This window comes from Saimiri boliviensis, chromosome 1 (assembly GCF_048565385.1).
Source record: "Saimiri boliviensis isolate mSaiBol1 chromosome 1, mSaiBol1.pri, whole genome shotgun sequence".
NCBI lineage: Eukaryota > Metazoa > Chordata > Mammalia > Primates > Cebidae > Saimiri > Saimiri boliviensis.
In genome coordinates this window covers 36,770,537-36,790,925 of record NC_133449.1, presented here as the reverse complement: position 1 = coordinate 36,790,925, position 20,389 = coordinate 36,770,537, and the positions used below count along the sequence as shown (strand labels likewise).

Genomic DNA, 20,389 nt, shown 5'->3' with positions numbered 1-20,389 from the left:
CTGCCTCAGGACTTCAGTGCTTGCAGAGAGCAAGAACAAGGAAGACAGCCCCTCCCCACTCCTAGACACGCCAGGATGCAGCAAGGAAGGGAAGGCTGAATTCAAGGGGGAGCCACAGTCTCAGTAAAACTTTCAAAACTCCCATCAGGCAGACAGAACTCAGCTACTACATAAAACCACTGGATTGGGACTTAGGAAACAGTATCTGAAAGGTGACTGAGACACTGGCATGATGGCAAATACAAACTCGAAAGTTGGAATCTAGATGGAAGGAAGCTCATTTCCATGGATTAGGCCAAAGTAGCAGGAATATACCTGGTAAAGGAGATAGGGGTTTGGAGTCTCGGGGAGGGTAGTTTGAGGGTGAGTGCTGAGTGCTGAATCCTGGATCTGGATGGCAACAAGGGACCTGGGAGGGTCACCTGTACCAAAGCAAACCCGATGGAGGCTTAGCCAAGACAGGCCCAGGAACACTGACATAGGACGGGCCAGCAGGGGCAGTAAGAAGCTTTGTCCTAGGTAGGAAAGAAAGGGAAAGGCCCATAGACTTCTGTCCAGGACTTTGCATAACCTTTTTCTAAGGAGAGTGCTTAAAATCATCTTTAGAAATGATGCCAACATTTATCCAGCTTTCAATTTTTCTTCTTTCTTTTTGAGACAGAACACCCAGGCTGGAGGGCAGTGGTGTGATCTCGGCTCACTGCAACTTCCACCTCCTAGGTTCAAACAATTCTCTCGCCTCAGTCTCCCAAGTAGCTGGGATTACAAGCGTGTGCCACCACGCCTGGCTAATTTTTTGTATTTTTAGTAGAGACGGGGTTTCATCACATTGGACAGGCTACTCTTGAACTCCTGACCTCAAGTGATCCACCTGCCTCGGCCTCCCAAAATGCTGGGATTACCTGCATGAGCCACTGCCCCCGGCCAATATGTCTTTTATTTTTAAATGGAAATCCGTGAAATGAAATTCACTTAACAATTATTTGCTTTAGAGAGAAATTTTCTGGAATACATATTTTTCCTTAAATAAGGTATCTAGTTGGCCGGGTGCGGTGGCTCACACCTGTAATCCCAGCACTTTGGGAGGCCAAGGTGGGTGGATCATGAGGTCAAGAGATCGAGACCATCCTGGCCAACATGGTGAAACCCCTCTCTACTAAAAAATACAAAAATTAGCTGGGCGTGGTGGCATTCACCTGTAGTCCCAGCTACTAGGGAGGCTGAGGCAGGAGAATTGCTTGAACCCAGGAGGCAGAGATTGCAGTGAGCCGAGATTGTACCACTGTATTCCAGCTTGGTGCATGTTGACAGAGTAAGACTCTGTCTCAAAAAAAAAAAAAAAAAAAAAAAAAAAAAAGGCATCTACTCTTTGCTTACTTTTGGGCTTTATTACACATTTTAATGAACATAGTAGCATATATTGTATAGCTATCTAATTTTGTTACAGTTGACTTCCATTTTTCCCTTGGGTGCTTTTCTAATCTTCTTAGTAAACTTTACAATTTCTCATGTGTCTGTACATAATTTTTGGCTGTGCAGTTTAGTGGCAACCACACTCTATTACTTAATCCGAAAATAACCACCTATGCAATTTTGCACAAAGTGCTTAAAACCTCAAAGCTGTTTTTAATCTCTAAAATGGGGGTTAGAATATCTTAAGAGGATTGTTGTGAATGAGTATGAAAATGCTTCAAACGTTTAAAAGTACAACTAGATGTAAATCAGATTTTATGCTACTAGACACCACTTAGGCCCATAGCATTCATTTAAATTGTGTTTTATTTTCAAAATTTCATTTTTTGCCCCCTTGCTTGAGTTGGGATCTCCACTAAGTTTTTGGTTTTTTTTTTTTTAATTGTATTTTAGGTTTTGGGGTACATGTGAAGAACATGCAAGATTGTTGCATAGGTACACACATGGCAGTGTGGTTTGCTGCCTTCCTTCCCCTCACCTGTATCTGTCATTTCTCCCCATGCTATCTCTTCCCACCTCCCCACCCCCCCGTCCCTCCCCCATTTCCCCCCAACGGACCCCAGTGTGTAGTGCTCCCCTCCCTGTGTCCATGTGTTTCCAATAAGTTTTTATAGAACAATTGTCTACAAACATCTGAATATCCTTGTATCACTTGCAATGAGTATTTATACTGTAGCAGCAACCAACCAATTGTGTGACCTCTACAGATATGGGACTAAAAATTTGAAGCCAGGAATCATGAGAAGCAGACAAACTAGGAGAGAAAAAAAGAAAAAAAAGGTTGAAGCTGGTGCTGGGTACAGTGGCTCACACCTGTAATGCCAGCATTTGGGGAGGTCGAGAAGGGCAGATCACCTGAGGTCAGGAGTTCGAGACCAGCCTGACCAACATGGAGAAACCTCATCTCTACTAAAAATACAAAATTAGCCAGGCACGGTAGCACACGCCTATAATCGCAGCGACTTGGTAGGCTGAGGCAGAAGAATAACTTGAACCCAAGAGGCAGAGGTTGTTGTGAGCCAAGATCGCGCCATTGCACTCCAGCCTGGGCAAGAAGAGCAAAACTCCGTCTCCAAAAAAATCTTGAAGCCTTACTTCCCTGCATAACATATACTAATGATCTGATTATAAGTGAAAACCCTTAATCCTGGCAGATCAAATTGATAATTTTATCTTCAAAATTATCTATAGAAATAGATTACAGAAAAAGAATCAATCACTTTAGTCCATAAACTGACAAGAATTTCTCTCATAAAACATTTCTCGGACGTTTAAGGAGCTCTATACTTTCAGGTTCCACTGAGATATTTTATTGTCTAGAGTTTTAGTTGGTTAAACAGAAAGATTTAGATGCTAAAAATGGATTTGCAGGAACTGTGGAAAGACTTGACTGTTTCTGTTAAAGACCTTGAATATAGAAGAGATCCAAATTAAATGAAAGTATAGATTTCAAATTATGAGCTGTCTTGAACAAAATGGATTTGATATAATTGTGGGAAAAGGTAATTTTTAAAAATTACAAAAACAATTGGGAAATGGTAAGCAGGGTACAACAAAGAAATTCAAGAATATTTTAATTATTTGTTTATTTATGATTCTTCATTCCTCATCTCCACAAAGTAAGAAAATAGAAATTAAAGAAAATTGGCTGGGCGTGGTGGCTCACGCCTGTAATCCCAGCACTTTGGGAGGCTGAGGTGGGCGGATCAGCTGAGGTTAGGAGTTCGAGACCAGCCTGGCCAACATGTCAAAACCCTGTCTCTACTAAAAATACAAAACTAGCCCCGCGTGGTGGCAGATACCTGTAATCCCACCTACATGGGAGGCTGAGGCAGGAGAATTGCTTGAGCCCACGAGGCAGAGGTGGCAGTGAGCCAAGATCGCACCACTGCATTCCAGCCTGGGCAGCAAAGTGAGACTCTGTCTTAAAAGAAAAAGAAAAAAAAAAAAGAAATATTGGAGGAGGAGTAGAAGATACAGTGACAGTAGTGCTAGAAACTATCATTTAGATACCAAACTTGGAATGTTTGATGAGTGATTACACACACACGCACACACACACACACACACACACTTTCACCTTTTTGTATATATTTTTAAGAGAATGGAAGACTTTCCATCACCAAGGATTTTGGCAACTCACCTCCACTATGACAAATTACCTGGGTCTATCTTCAAGAATAAAGCCAAGGTAAGTGTCCTTTCCTACTGATAATTCTTTGAAATCTCTATGTATAGATACAGGTTTTTTGGAAGTATATCATGAGTTTGCTCCTCCTCATAAAAGTTCAATAAATGAAGTGTGACATTTAGGTTTTTTGTTATTGTTTCTTTCTTCACATATATTTGCTATAGTTGCAGTCAAGTCAAATGCATTTTCAACAAGGATATAAAACATATGCATAGAATAAAATGTTTTATTTTATTATTATTTAATTAATTTATTTGTTTCGAGATGGAGTCTCACTCTGTCGCCCAGGCTGGAGTGCAATGGCACGATCTCGGCTGGATGCAACCTCTACCTCCCAGGTTCAAGCAATTCTCCTGCCTTAGTCTCCTGAGTAGCTGGAACTACAGGTGCATGCTACCACATCCAGCTAATATTTTTGTGTTTTTAGCAGAGACAGGGTTTCACCATGTTGGCCAGGATGGTCTTGATCTCCTGACCTTGAGATCTGCCTGCCTCGGCCTCCCAAAGTGCTGGGATTAGAGGCATGAGCCACCACACCCTGTCAGAATAAAATGTATGTTATAATCTGTTTTAGTGAATAAATTTCAGAATCCCACTAGAATATTTAGAGTGTTTAACAACAACAAAAAAATACAATTTAGTAAAATGAGAAAAAAATTATTCCTTTTTTTCTTTCTGGTGAGCACTATTTACCTGAGGCCTAAACCTATTTTTTAAATTGTATTTAAAATGTTTATAGAGACAGCATCTCACTATGTTGCCCAGGCCTGTCTTGAAGTCCTGGCCTCAAGAGATCCTTCAGCCACCAAGGCCTCCCAAAGTGCTGAGAATCCAGGCATGAGCCACCATACTGAGCCAAAACTATTTTATTTCTCAATTTCACATATAGTAACAAACTTCACAGCATGCATGCAGGATGATATGTGCTTTGGCTGTTCTTACCATTTGTTTAAAAATGTTGTTTTATTAATCAGTATTGATATATTTCTTGTAATTACTACTTTTTACCCACCTTTTTTGTTTCCTCTCACCTGATCTCCCCTCTATTCCTTATTTCCTGGTATCTTTTTCTCTGTCTCAGAAGAAAATGATTTGAATTAGTTACAATCAAGATTTACACTCCTGGCAGAGGAGGAGAAAAAATAAAAAGATTTACACTCCCTGCTGGACACGGTGACTCATACTTATAATCCCAGCACTTTGGGAGGCTGAGGCGGCCAGATCACTTGAGGTCAGTAATTCAAGACCAGCCTGGCCAACATGGTGAAACCCCATCTCTACAAAAAATATTAGGTTGGCGCCAAAGTGGTTTCAGTTTTTGCATTACTTCTAATGGCAAAAACTGCAATGACTTTGACCCCAACCTAGAATATAGAAATACCCAGGTGTGGTGGCACGTGCCTATAATCTCAGCTACTTGGAAGGCTGAGGCAGGAGAATCACTTGAACCCAAGAGGCGGAGGTTGCAGTGAGCCAAAATCTCGCACTGTTCTCTAGCCTGGGCAACAGAGTGAGACCTCGTCTCGAGAAAAAAAAAAAAATTAAACTAGTGCTGATGCTAGCAAGAAGAATGGGAGAATAGTGAAGTAAGAGCAGAGAAGGCAAAAGAGGAAAACTGTAAAGGTAACTACAATTTCAGCGGCAACAGGTAGGAGGGGAAGCAATAGAAGAAAGGAAAAGTCGGAAAGCAAATGTTAGGGAAGTGGAGGTTTAGAAGGAGCAGCTTTGTAGCCATGACACAAGAAGCTTAAAATATCTTACAGGCCATCTGCACTAATTCCTATGGGATGTTTGAGTTCCACTAAGTGGCTGGACCGTGATTGAGCACCTCCAGTGACAAAGATCTGTATCCCCTAATCCAGCTTTGAATAGTGCTGTTAAATAATTTGTCCTTATATTGAGAATCTATACGTCTGAAATACCATTTTAACACATAATTTCCCTTGTTGAATGCAGTGACCATATTTTTCCTTAGTGTCTCTATAATAAACAGAACTGAAGTAATTTATAAAGCGTTGGATGTGGGGTATGCAGGCTTTTGAACAGAGTTTCACTTTTGTAAGAATTCAAGGGCAAGAAAAGAGCAACATCATCCCAGTACTTTGGGAGACCGAGGTAGGAGCATCACTTGAGCCCGGGAGTTCAAGACCAGCCTGGTCAACACAGTGAGACCGAAAAACAGAAAAATTAGCCTGGCATGGTGGTACACCCCTGTAGTATCAGCTGCTTGGGAGGCTGAGGTGGAGGATTGCTTGAGCCCTGGAGGCAGAGGTTGTAGTGAGCAAGATCGTGCCACTGCACTCCAGCCTGTGTGACAGAGTCAGACCCAATCTCAAAAACAATAGTCCAGGTGCGGTGGCTCACGCTTGTAATCCCAGCACTTTTGGAGGCTGAGGCGAGTGGATTACCTGAGGTCAGGAGTTCGAGACCAGCCCGGCCAACACAGTGAAACCCTGTTGCTACTAAAAATACAAAAAAAAAAAAAATTAGCTGGGTATGGTGGTGGGCCCCTGTAATCCCAGCTACTCAGGAGGCTGAGGCAGGAGAATCGCTTGAACCCAGGAGGCGGGTGTTGCAGTGAGCCGAGATTGTGCCATTGCACTCCAGCCTGGGTGACAAGAGCCATCTCAAAAAACAACAACAACCATAAAAAACAAACAAGCAAACAAACAAAAACCAAGAGCAACAGCAGGGAGGTAAGACGTTGATGTGGGGAATTTGTTCTTACTCCAGCCAGTTAGCCCTCAAATTCAAATTTATGTCTTCGTAAACTTACAAACTGCTACAAGCCCGGTCAACTGAGTGGTAGTTAAAGCCTCAAATATAAAACCTTCAAAAGACAAGAATCTACTATATTTGGACTGGGGGCAGGGGTGAGCGTTGGATCTAAGCACAAGACAAGATCCAGACCCATGATCTCAGCTCAATTTTATCCTATTAGTTAAATTCTTTAGATAGACAAGGTATTTGGAGATCCTGATTCCCTCCCACTTTCATGTTATTTATAAATTTGATTAAATATAGCTTCTATATCTTTACCTAAATCATTCATTAAAACATCAGCTATCACCCAGCCAAGATAGTAGAAAGGCTTATTAAAGATCTCCTGGCAGGTTTACATTAGTAAATTAACTATTTAGCCTCCTTTGTACACGAGCACCCAGTCAATTTTTTGGTTTTTGGTTTTTTTTTTGTTTTTTTTTTTTGAGATGGAGTCTTGCTCTGTTGCCCAGGCTGGAGTGCAATGGCACAATCTTCACTCGCAGCAACCTCTGCCTCCCAGGTTCAAGCAATTCTCCCTCCTCAGCCTCTTGAGTAGCTGGGACTACAGGTGCACAACACCGCACCTGGCTAATTTTTGCATTTAGTAGAGTCAGGGTTTCCTCATGTTGGCCAGGCTGGTCTTGAACTCCTGACCTCATGTCATCCACCTGCCTCAGCCTCACAAAGTGCAGGGATAACAGGTATAAGCCATCGTGCCTGGCCCCCAGTCAGTTTGATATGCCTAACTGCTCCTACTTCTGGCTTACATTCTTACTTTTTTTGAAAAAGAAATCATATGCCACTGCACCTACTAATCTAAAGACCATGTTGAAAAAATCCAGGTGTTAGCTGACTTGTTCTTAGAGGACTCATGTTGCTCCCTGTTGGTTACTGTTTTATGTGGCTCCAAATCTTGTTTTTAGTCAGTTCTGGACCTCTCCCAAATGAAAGTGAATATCACAAGTCTGCACTTTGCAAAATCCACATCTTTCCCCTTTCTGAAAGCGAAATGACTTCTGCCTGTGCTAGTTGTCTGACCTCACATGTTTTCAGATTCCTCGGAATTCAGGAACATGCTGGATCGTGTGTCCTCCAATTTCCTCAGTTCTCGAAGTGGAAGGCTTCAGGCCAGAAGGCTGAACTCGGAGCAGATGTGTGATCCTCTGCAATCTTTACATTCTCTTGAATTTCAATCTGCTCTTTACAATGGTTATTTCATGCTACTCATCCAAAGGAACACTTTTTTTTTTTTTTTTTTAATTTTTTTAAACAGAGTCTCACTCCTGTCTCCCAGGCTGGAGTGCAATGGTGTGATCTGGGCTCACTGCAACCTCCAACTCCTGGGCTCAAGCAATTCTCCTGCCTCAGCCTTCCAAGTAACTGATATTACAGGCACACGCCACCATGCCCAGCTAATTTTTGTATTTTTAGTAGAGATGGGGTTTCACCATGTTAGCCAGGCTGGCCTCAAACTCCTAATCTCAGGTTATCCACGTGCTTCAGCCTCCCAAAGGGCTGGGATTACAGGTGTGAGCCACCACACCCAGCCCAAAGGAACGCTTTTCTTATCAGAGAAGACAGATACAGGAATTCAGACATTCTGCTTCATCACCCACCCATAAACATCATACCCAGAGAGTGTGTCATTTTTAATCTTCTCCTACCAACCCTAAACATTATTTTTGTCATCCTTAACATTATTTAACATCCTTAACAAAAATTATTTGTAATTTTTATTTGGGGGTTTAAGCTTTCAGATCATACTCTTGTAATTATCCTAGTGAGCTTGCTCTTTTTTCCTTTTACATCTTCTATGCATCTTATTACCTAAATTCATTAGCAAGAATCCTCTGCTACAATATCAGTCTTTTTCTTCTTTCTCTCTCTCCTTTACCCAGATTTCCCCATCAGCCACCTCCTGTTCCTCAATTTCCTTCTGTCATTCTCTCTATATATATTAACACAATTATGTAATACACAAGTGAAGAAGATGATATTGCTCACCCTTTCAATTTTCCAAATTTCAAAACATACATCTAAATAAATTAACTCAGTTTTTATTCCCTAGATATTGGTGATATTTCGAAACCCTAAAGATACAGCAGTATCTTTTTTCCATTTCCATAACGACGTCCCTGATATTCCAAGCTATGGCTCTTGGGATGAATTCTTCAGACAGTTCATGAAAGGACAAGGTATGGCTATCGGTAAAAGAATTCTTACTTGAACAGATAACCACATACATGTGAAAACCCAAATGTGTTTTAGGGTAAAGGAAGAAGATTTAGGTAGATCTGGGAATCAAAAAGTTACATTTGAATGAACTGTTATAGCACCATTAGTTCTAAGTATCCAACAATTCAATATATTACTGTTTTAAAAACTAATCTGGGGCTGGGCATGGTAGCTCATGCCTGTAATCCCAGCACTTTGGGAGGCCAAGACGGGCGGATCATGAGGTCAAGAGATTGAGACCATCCTGGCCAACACGGTGAAACCCCGTCTCTACTAAAAATACAAAAATTAGCTGGACATGGTCACTTATGCCTGTAATCCCAGCTATTTGGGAGGCTAAGGCAGAAGAATCGCTTGAATCTAGTAGGCAGAGCTTGCAGTGAGCAGATACGGCACCATTGCACACCAGCCTGGGCGACAAGAGTGAAACTCTGTCTCAAAAAAAAAAAAAAAGCTAAATCACTTGCCAATGCTTGTAAGTGGCAGTGACTCTACATCCATGGGTATAGTGGCCGGAGACCAGTATCTGATTTCTTTTATTAGTGCCCTTTTGAGTCTCTACAGTGTATTAGATGGGATGTTAAAGCCCAGTGATCCTAAAGGAGAAGCTGTTGTCAGTTCAAAGGACTACTTTTTTAAAATTTATCTTTTGCTGTGTATATTTAAGGTGTGCAACGTGATGTTTCACCATATACATAATGAAATGATTACTACAATCAGGCAAATTAACATATTCATCATGTCACACAATTACCTTTTTTGTGTTTAGTAAGAGCACCTAAAATCTACTCTTTTAACAAATATGATATAGTATACAATACAATATCATTAACTGTCATCTTCATGCTGTACATTAGATCTCAAGACACTCATAACTGATTAATTCATAACTACATAACAGCAAGTTTGTACATTTTGACTTACATCTTCCCATTTCCTCCCTTTCTGCACCCCTGTAACTGCCATCATACTCTCTATTATGTATTTGACTTTTTAAAGATTCAACATATAAGTGAGATCATGCAGTATTCTTCTCCTCTTTTTTTTTTTTTTTTTTTGAGACAAGGTTTCACTCTGTCACCCAGGCTGGAGTGCAGCGGTGTGGCTCACTGCAGCCTTGACCTTCTGGGCTCAAGTGATCCTCAGTCTCCTAAGCAGCTGGGACCACAGGCATGTACCACCATGTTCAGCTGATTATTTTTTCTTTTTGTAGAGATGGAGCCTCACTATATTGCCCAGGCTCCACTTTGTGTCTGGCTTATTTTAGTTAACATAATGGCCTCCCTCTGTGTTATTGCAAATGATTATGAGAAACTTGTCATCAGTGGGACAATCTATTTTAGGGACTCTTTGTTTCCCTATCCATCCTTGGAGAAGTTTGTTTTTCTCATTTAAGAGGAAGTCTGAAGGTAAGCGGCTGTTTCCTGGGATCTCTGGCCTGTACCTCTGATATTGCCTTGGCCTCTCTCTCATATTTTTCAACATATACCCTGAAATTGCCTACTATCCTTCCAGTCATCACCTTTAGGTCATGAAAAAGGAGAAAGGATAGCAGCAGCCAAATATGTTCCTGTTGGAAACAGATGCTCGGTGCTACAAAAACAAAAAAATCAGCACCAAGACAAAGGATCTCGTTTTCAGTGTTTCTACCAAAAAAAAAAAAAAAAAAGGATCTCTCAGCAAAACAATTTTTACTTCATGCAGGAAGGGTACCCTCACTAGCTATTTTGCCACAAGAGTACAATGAACAAAGGAAAGACAGACATATTTATCCCTTACACATTTGGGGTTGTCCTTACTGCTATGTCTGATCTCCATTGGTTAGAGCCAGACCTCACAATCTAAACTAAAACCTGATTGGCTAATAATTTAAAACTTTTCTAAAGAGGTAATAGCAATAGAGAAGTTTAAATAAGGAAGGGGTATAGATTGCGAGCTGAGACATGCCTGTGAGCACATCCAGCACAGATATATACGTTAAAGTGCAAGGACGTAGAATATGCTACGTGCCTATAAGCATGTCTAACAGCTACATAGGAAAGGGCTTAAAGAGTTATTAGCAAAAAGCAAGAAGGATTAATTCTTTAACAAAAAAGGAAACTTTGAAGAGGAACTTTTCTACTTCCCACAGTTCCTTAGTTCCACACAGCAATAGTTTTGCCAGAAACCTTCCAGTAGACTCTTGCTTGTGTCTCACTAGGCAGAACCATTTCATGTGGCCAATTACAGCTCTAAGGCAGGCAGAAAATGGAGAAACAGAATTCTCATGATCAGCTTAGACCCAAATAATCAGGCTTTGGTTAGCAACAAAAAGGATGTATTAGATAATGGGTAGGTAACTTACAGTATTTGCAGGAGCAAATAAAACACATAAAACTGCCTGGCTCAAAGCAAGGGCTTCAAGATAATGATGATCATGATAATAATTATGATATTATGAATAATAGTAATAACAATAGTAATGGCTATTGGGGCCAGGCGTGGTGACTCACACCTGTAATCTCAGCACTTTGGGAAGCCGAGGTGGGTGGATCACCTGAGATCAAGAGTTCAAGACCAGCCTGACCAATATGGTGAAACCCTGTCTCTACTAAAAATACAAAAATCAGCCAGGCATGATGGCATGTGCCTGTAGTCCCAGCTACTCAGGAGAATGAGACAGGAAAATTGTTTGAACCCGGGAGGCAGAGCTTGCAGTGAGCAAAGATCACACCACTGTACTCCAACCTGGGCAACATAGCAAGACTCTGTCTCAAAAAAAAAGAAAAAAAAGGCTATTGAGTGATACTATGAAGCAGGCACTGTTTTTTGCCTTTGATGTGTGTTAATTCATTTACATCTCGTAATGTCTCATTTTACAGATGAGGAATCTGAGGTACAGAGAGTTTTAGGGAGTTGCTCAAAGTCACACAGCCAGTAAACAGCACAGCTGATCATTGTCTAGATCTGTATTGCTCAATGTGGTGGCCACCAGCCATATGTGACAACTGAGCACTTGAAATGGGACTCGTGCAACTAAGCAACTAAATTTTTCCTTTAAAAAATTTTCAATTCAAATTTTTAAATGGATATGCAATTCAGTTACTGGAAAACTTAAGTAAGTTTGTAATAAATTGGGTATGTGAATATACTTTTAAAATTATAAGTTTTATTGAATCTAAATATACATCAAGTGTTTTCAATAAAAATTCAGCATCCAAATTGAGATTCTCAGTATATGTCTAATACTCAATGGCTTTTGAAGATTTAGACTATTTAAAAAATGTAACGTTTCACTCATAGATTTTTGTTGATTACGTGATGAAATAATATCTTTGATAAATTGGGTTACGTGAAGTAAAACATTAAAATTAATTTCATTTGTTTCTTTTGCTTTTTAAAATTCTATATATTAAAAATTATATATCTTTATCAAACAATGATAGTCCGGAAAATATCTTCCTAATTTCTTTCTAGAATTATCTCTGTCGGCTTTCATGTGTCATTCACTATTTCTGAATGTTTTTATCCACCTGAATATTCACGAACATCTCGTAGTTTTTATAAATCACTTTTATAATTTGCTGAATTTTGTGCTATTTATGAAAAATGTTCTGAAAGGTACAAAAATGAATAGAAATTTAGACAATGGGACTGATTTATGTCAGCTTTTTGGTGGCCAGGATTTATAATAACATAAATATATCTCAAGCATATACACATATGTATAGTTTATATTTTATAGCATAAATCATGTTAACCTCAGTTCTTCAAAATTTCTTAAAGTATTCTCCCCTGTGTTTTTAGTTTCTTGGGGAAGCTATTTTGATTTTGCAATTAATTGGGACAAACATCTTGATGACGACAATGTTAAGTTCATATTATACGAAGATCTGAAAGAGGTGAGACTATTATTGATATTTTAGAGCAATATTTATTGTAAACCACAACATAGAGCACTTATTTATAATGTCTGATTATATGAACAAGTACGGTGTTCAGTTTTTAAAAATATTCCAGATATATGGTACAGTGCTGGAAAAGGAAAAATCAAACCATGCATACATGCTTAGGGTGTTTATTTAATAGAAATAAAACAATGCTTAGCAACTTATTACTAAAAGTGACTGCTTTATTTTTCCTTTATGATGGATAGCTCAAATTTGCAATGAAAAAAAAAAAAATAGGTAGGTCTCAGCTGATTTAATTGAACTTACATTTGGTTGTGGACTAACTTATCCACTTAAGTTATTTTTTTAATTGTTTATTGATGTAACAAATATCTAGTGAGTGATTGCTCACTGATTAGGCCCTGCTGACACATCAATGAATAGACCAGACAAAGATCACTGCCCTGGAATAGGTTGCATGCTAGTTGGAGAAAGTGAAAAGAAAGAATGATACATAATAAACACAATAAATTTTAAAATGTATATAGTGTGTGAGAAAAAAGGAAACAGCATAGCTGGTGAAATAAAATTAAAAATGCTGGGAGACACTGGGCATGGTGGCTCACGCCTGTAATCCCAGCAATTTGGAAAGCTGAGGTGGGTTGATCATGAGGACAGGAGTTCAAGACCAGCCTGGCCAAGATGGTGAAACCCTGTCTCTACTAAATATACAAAAATTATGTGGGCACAGTGGTGGGTGCCTGTAATCCCAGCTACTCAGGAGGCTGAGGCAGGAGAATTGCTTGAACCGGGAAGGCGGAGGTTGAAGTAAGCCGAGATCGTGCCACTGCACTGTAGCCTGGACATTAGAGCAAGACTCTGTTTCCAAAAAAAAAAAAAAAAAAGACTTGGGGGCCAGGCATGGGGGAGGATTGGACAAGACAAATTCCAGTGTAAAAGATGGTAGTCAGGCTGGTGTGGTGGCTCATGCCTATATTTCCAACACTTTGGGAGGCTGAGGCAGGGGGATTACTTCAGGCCAGGATCTTGAGACCACCCTGGGCACATTTTTAAAAATTAGGCAGGCACGGCCGGGTGCGGTGGCTCATTCCTGTAATCCCAGCACTTTGAGAAGCCAAGGTGGGCAGATCACAAGGTTGGGAGTCCAGACCAGTCTGCCCAATATGGTGAAACCCCGTCTCTACTAAAAATGCAAACGTTAGCCAGGCATGGTGGCGTATGCCTGTAATCCCAGCTCCTCAGGAGGCTGAGGCACAAGAATTGCTTGAACTTAGAAGGTGGAGGTTGCCGCGAGCCAAGATCAGGCCATTGCACTCCAGCCTGGGCTACAGATCGAGACTCTATCTCAAAAAAAAAAAAAAAAAAAAAAAAAGAAATTAGGCATGTGCCTGTAGTACCAGCTACTCAGGAAGCTGAGACAGGAGAATCATTTGAGCCTAGGAAATGGAAGCTGCAGTGAGCCATGATTAGGACCCCACACTCCAGTCTGAGTGACAAGTAAGATCCAGTATCAAAAAAAAGGAAAGTTAGGAGAGACCTTATTGAGAGGATGTGATTTGAGCAAAGATCTGCGGGAACTGGGGAAGTGAGCTGTGTAGGTAACTGTGAAAGAGCATTTCTGGCAGAGGGAATCAACTGGAGCAAAGGCTGGGATAGTGCTGGTGAGATTAAAAGACAGCAGATATGCCTGGGTTAATAGGAATAAAACAGGGCTGAACAGCCAGTGAGGACACAGTCAAGGAGATAGGATGGGGCATGAGGGATAGAGTGGCAGGCCATTGACTCTGGCTTTCACTTTGAGGAAAGTGGGAAGCCACTGTGGGATCTGAGCAGAGGAGTGATTGGAGCAGATGTGTTTTTAACAGGATCGTTTTGGCTGGGTGCCAGAATGAACTGGTGTAAAGTGAATGCTAAGAGAGCTGTGAAGAGGGCACTGCAATAGTCCAGGCAAAGGAAGATGGTGGCTCAAGCCAAGAAGTGGCATGCAGGGGATGAGAAGAGGTTGGATTCTGGACATATGTTGAAGGAAGGGCCAACAGGATTTGCTGCTGAATTGGATGGAGGGGAGAGTGGTAAAAGAAGGAGAGAAGTCACAGTAAGCCTGACCAATAATATTGAGGGCTGAGCTGTCATCAGTTGAGTTGGAGATGGCAGCAGGTGAAGGACTGTGGGGAAAATCAGAGGTTTGGTTTTGGACACCTTAAGTTAGAGATGTTTATTAGTCATTCTAATTGAGAGGTCAGGTAGGCAGTTGGGCATACAAGTTTTGCAAGTAGAGAGAGTTCTGGGCCATAGATGAAATTTGGGAATCGCTGACACATAGATGTGCTTTAAAGCCATGGAAATACATACCTGGGTATTTAGATAGAGAAGGCGACCAAGAACTGAACCTTGGAGCCCACCAATTTAAAGAGTTTGGGGAAAAGAGGAGGAATCAGCAAAGGAGACCAGGAGGGGTAGCTACTGAGGTAGAAAGGAAGGCAGAGACCTGCAATCTCAGTGGAGAACGCATGTTAAAGAGAAGGGAGTGTCAAGTGCTCCTTAACGTAATTGAATTTCTAACATCAGTCTTCTATTACATTCTTATACAATGAAAGTGTGGTTTAGGCCTGGCATGGTGGCTCATGCCTGTAATCCTGGCACTTTGGGAGGCTGAGGCAGCTGTGAATCATGAGGTCAGGAGTTCGAGACCAGCCTGACCAACATGGTGAAACCCCATCTCTACTAAAAATACAAAAATTAGCCAGGCATGGTGGCAGGTACCTGTAATTTCAGTTGCTCAGGAGGCTGAGGCAAGAGAATCACTTGAACCCGGGAGGTGGAGGTTGCAGTGAGTAGAGACCATGCCATTGCATTCTCCAGCCTGGGCAACAGAACGAGACTCCATCTCGAAAAAAAAAATGTGGTTTAGGCCAGTGTGGTGGCTTACACCTGTAATCCCAGCACTTTGGGAGGTCAAGATGGGCGGATCCCCTGAGGTCAGGAGTTTGAGACCAGCCTGGCCAACATGGTAAAACCCTGTCTCTACTAAAATTCAAAAATTAGCTGGGCATGGTGGTGTGCACCTGTAATCCCAGCTACTCGGGAGGCTGAGGCAGGAGAATTGCCTGAACCCAGGAGGCGGAGGTTGCGGTGAGCCGAGATCGCGCCATTGCACTCCAGCCTGGGTAACAAGAGCGAAACTCCGTCTCAAAAAAAAAAAAAAAAAGAAAGAAATACATTAATTTCCTCAGCTGGTCTAGACTAGTGCTTTTTTAATACAATTAATATCATTCTAGATTAATTATAATTTAGAAATATAAGCTGTAGGGCCGGGTGCGGTGGCTCAAGCCTGTAATCCCAGCACTTTGGGAGGCCGAGGCGGGTGGATCACAAGGTCGAGAGATCGAGACCATCCTGGTCAACATGGTGAAACCCTGTCTCTACTAAAAATAGAAAAAACTAGCTGGGCGTGGTGGCGCGTGCCTGTAATCCCAGCTACTCAGGAGGCTGAGGCAGGAGAATTGCCTGAGCCCAGGAGGCGGAGGTTGCGGTGAGCCGAGATCGCGCCATTGCACTCCAGCCTGGGTAACAAGAGCGAAACTCCGTCTCAAAAAATAAAAATAAAAAAATAAAAAAAGAAATATAAGCTGTAAATTAATGTTACTGTTGTTATTTACATACTAAAAAACTATTATCTGGTAAGTTCAACAAGAGTCATGGTTGAAGCTACAAAGTATAACCAATACAGAATATCTTACAGAGATAGCTCAATACTTACCTAGGAGGCCAAAAGTACTCTAAGTTTAAAGGGAGGGATAAACAGATGAGCTAGGGAGTTAGGCTTAATAACTCCAATGGCTAAAAAGTCCGTCTTAGTGCAGAGAATAATTCCCATAGAAGGTTATCTTTAAGAATTTTTTTTTTTTTACAGCATCTGGCTGCTGGAATAAAACAGATTGCAGAGTTCTTGGGATTCTTTCTAACTGGGGAGCAAATTCAAACTATCTCAGTCCAGAGCACTTTCCAAGCGATGCGAGCGAAATCTCAGAACACACACGGTGCTGTCGGCCCATTCCTTTTCCGCAAAGGTAAAGTTGTATTGGTTTCTGGAATTGTATCAGTTAGGGACTGACTTTGCACACAACAGATAATCCAAATAATTTCATCTTAAATAGGATAGGGTTCCATTTTTCTCTGCCTCAATAAGAGGTCTGGACACAGACTCTCCAGAGCTGTAATTGGCAGACCCATACATAATCTTTTAGAACCTATCTGCTGTTGAGAGTCCTTTGTGATTATCACCTGAAAACAAGATAGCAGCTGATGCTCAACTATTATGTTCAAATTCAGATAGGAGAAAGTGAGTGGGCGAAAGGCAGAATCATATTAGCTCAGTGAGCCCTTTTTAAAGAACTTTCCTGGAAGCCCCATCAGTGACTTTTTTTTTTTTTTTTGAAACAGAATCTTGCTCTGTTGCCCAGGCTGGAGTGCAGTGGCACAATCTTGGCTCACTGCAACCTCTGCCTCCCAGGTTCAAAAGATTACTGTGCACATTACCACGCCTGGCTAATTTTTTTTTTTTTTTTTTTTTTTTTCATTTTTAGTAGAGACCAGGTTTCACCATATTGGCCAGGCTGGTCTCAAACTCATTTCCCAAAGTGCTGGGATTACAGGTGTGAACCACTATGCCTGGCCAATGACTTCTTTCTCTTCTTTCTCTCTCTCTCTTTTTTTTTTTTTTTTTTGAGACAGAGTCTCACTCTGTCGCCCAGGTTGGAGTGTGGTAGTGTGATTGCAGCTCACTGCAAGCTCCATCTCCTGGGTTCAAGTGATTCTCCTGCCTCAGCCTCCTTAGGAGCTGGGATTACAGGCACTCATCACCATGCCTTGCTAATTTTTGTATTTTTAGTGGACATGGGGTGTCACTATGTTGACCAGGCTGGTCTCCACCCTCCTGACCTCAGGTGATCCACCTGACTTGGCCTCCCAAAGTGCTGGGATTACAGGTGTGAGCCATCGAGCCTGACCAATGACTTCTTACATTTCATTGGCCACCTTCCTTGCAGTGGTGACTGGGAAATGTGACTTTTTAAAGCTGGGCACATTACCACCCAATTAAAATTAGGGTTTTGTCAATGAGGAAGAAGGAGAAAATGAGTATTTGATAGGCAACTAGTTGTCTCTGACATGGATTATTTTTACTATATTTCATTAGTATTCTAAATTCTTGTGGAAATGTATGGCAATATAGCTTAAGGACTGCCAGTGTTATTTTGTATTGAGTATATAATGAAATAATGAGATGTAGAGGTAGCACATATACCAGCAAGGACAACAACAGCTAACATCAGTCATCTATTATGTATTAAATTTTTTGTTGGGCTTACATGTTATTGTATAAAAAAACACTGAAGTTCTTGATCTTATAAATGTAGGAATCAAAGCTCAGGAATATTAATTTTCCATTGTCACATAGTTAATAAACAGTGGAGTCAGGATTTGAGCCTAAGTTTACATGACTCTACTACACTTTTTCAAATGAAAACTTGTTTTTGAAATATACTGTGAGGCCAGGCCCAGTGTCACACGCCTGTAATCCCAGCACTTTGGGAGGCCAAGGTGGCTGGATCACGAGGTCAGGAGTTTGAGACAAGCCTGGCCAATGTGGTGAAACCCCATCTCTACAAAAACTAGGCTGGGTGTGGTGACATCCACCTGCAGTCCCAGCTACTTGGTAGGCTGAGGCAGGAGAATCGAATCACTTGAACCTAGGAGGTGGAGCTTGCAGTGAGCTGAGATTGTACCACTGCACTCCAGACTGTGCAATTGAGGGAGACTCCATCTCAGAAAAAAAAAAAATTACTAAAAAATTAAATCTACTGTGAGTGGAACATTGAATGTAAACCTAACTTTGGTTAGATTCCTAACCCCCATTTTTATGCCCTGTTTTATTAGCTTTAAGGAGGTGGAAAATAGAACCTTTCTGTACATGGCTAATTAAGTACTATTCAGAATAGGAAAATTCTAAGGTAAATAAAGTAATAATTTTAAAAATTTATAATATTCCTTGTAGAAAATTCAGAAAGCATAGAAAAATGTGAAAAAGTATTAAAATTGTCCAAATTTCTTCCACCAGAGGTGGGTTTAACTTTTTGGCATATTTTCTTACACCCTTACTCTGTGATGTTTCTTTTTCTTTTTTTTTTTTAAAGATGGGGTTTCACCATGTTGGCCAGGCTGGTCTTGAACTCCTGACCTAAGGTGATCCACCCACCTTGGCCTCTCAAAGTGCTAGGATTACAGGCGTGAGCCACCGCGCCTGGCCTACTCTGTGATGTTTCATAGCTGATGACATTTGTAAACAGTTTTGTGTTTTCTTTTATTCCCTTAATATATTGTAAGCATTTCTTCATGTCATTAAACTCTCTTTATAAACATACTTTCAATAGCTATGCAATATGAAACTTATAACCTCAACCTAAATGATCAAAAGATCCTTAAGGAAAAAGCAATCTTTCAGTATCTGAGGTCTTAATGAAAACCTGCTATAAAATGTTAAATTTTCAAAGAGTATTTAAAGCCTTTAAGAGACTTTAGAGAGAAAACGATTCTCAAAAAGCAGAATTTTAAGTTTGAGGTGTTGGGAGAGGAGTAGGGTTAGCGGATCACTGAGGCTAGAGGCTCCTTCAAATGACGTAAAGAAAACATGTCACCTCCCACACCACAGATGGTGGAGTCCCAATGGATATTGTTAATTTTACAACAGAAATTACATTAAGTTTTAAGAGTGTAAAACTTTCGGCCGGGTGCAGTGGCTCACGCCTGTACCCAGCACTTTGGGAGGCCGAGGCAGGCAGATCACCTGAGGTCAGGAGTTTGAGACAAGCCTGGCCAACATGGTAAAACCCCATCTCTAATAAAAATACAAAAATTAGCTGGGCATGGTGGTGGGAGCCTGTAATCACAGCTACTAAGGAGGCTAAGGAAGGGAGAATTGCTTGAACCCAGCAGGTGGAGGTTGCAGTGAGCCTAGATTATGCCACTGCACTCCAGCCTGGGCGACAGAGTGAGACACCATCTCAAAAACCGAAAACAAACAAAGAGTGTAAAACATTTTTCATATGTCCATTAGTGAAATATTGTGCTGAAAATGGTAAAATCATGAAGAAATATTCTAACAGATGTCTGGGTCTACTGTTTTTTGTGTGTTGTAGGTGAAGTTGGTGATTGGAAAAATTTGTTGAGTCAAACTCAGAACCAGGAAATGGATGAAAAATTCAAAGAGTGCTTAGCAGGCACTTCCCTAGGAGCAAAGTTGAAGTATGAATCATATTGCCAGGGTTGATTCCAGTCAATTCAGCAGGACTCAGTTGTTTTTCCTTAATAATAATTAAGTTTAAATAATTGAATAATTCAGTCAAATAATCAAATAATGATAATTAAATAATATTGAAATCTAAACAATATAAATTTAATAATAATGATAATATCTGAGAATTTTAAACACAAATGTAAGTTTGTTCACTTTTCAGGGAAGAGCATTTTAGCTGTCCCAAAGGGACACTGTGATTAATGCCTCACACTGGAGTTTTAACTTATTTCATGCTCTAGGTTCACATAAGAGGGTAAGCAGATACTACCAGAGACATACCTACAGCTGCGTTTGTCCATAGATGATACAGGCCTCCAAGTGATGCACAATTTTCTGTACTTTCCTCATAATATAACTCCTTTCTTACTATGGATAAAAGCACTTGAGGTGTCTGTCTCAGACTTACTGTTGGGAGAGAGTGAATACCAGCTCTGCAATAAATTTCATTCTAATTTGGTTCAAGAAAAAATGCATTGCTCATCT

General features: G+C 40.7%; 1 protein-coding gene across 2 annotated transcripts in view; it reads left to right on the top strand.

Moving 5' to 3' along the window:
• Positions 1-19,994, top strand: part of SULT6B1 (sulfotransferase family 6B member 1) — a 42,540-nt gene extending 22,546 nt beyond the window's left edge. For both annotated transcript variants that reach the window (XM_039474514.2, XM_003926813.3), the window contains 5 exons: positions 3,575-3,664; positions 8,496-8,622; positions 12,449-12,543; positions 16,466-16,622; positions 19,749-19,994. In XM_039474514.2, coding sequence (XP_039330448.1) covers positions 3,575-3,664; positions 8,496-8,622; positions 12,449-12,543; positions 16,466-16,622; positions 19,749-19,879 — 600 coding nt within the window. In that variant the 3' untranslated portion in view covers positions 19,880-19,994. The remainder of the gene's footprint in view (positions 1-3,574; positions 3,665-8,495; positions 8,623-12,448; positions 12,544-16,465; positions 16,623-19,748) is intronic.
• The last annotated feature ends 395 nt before the right edge of the window (positions 19,995-20,389 follow it).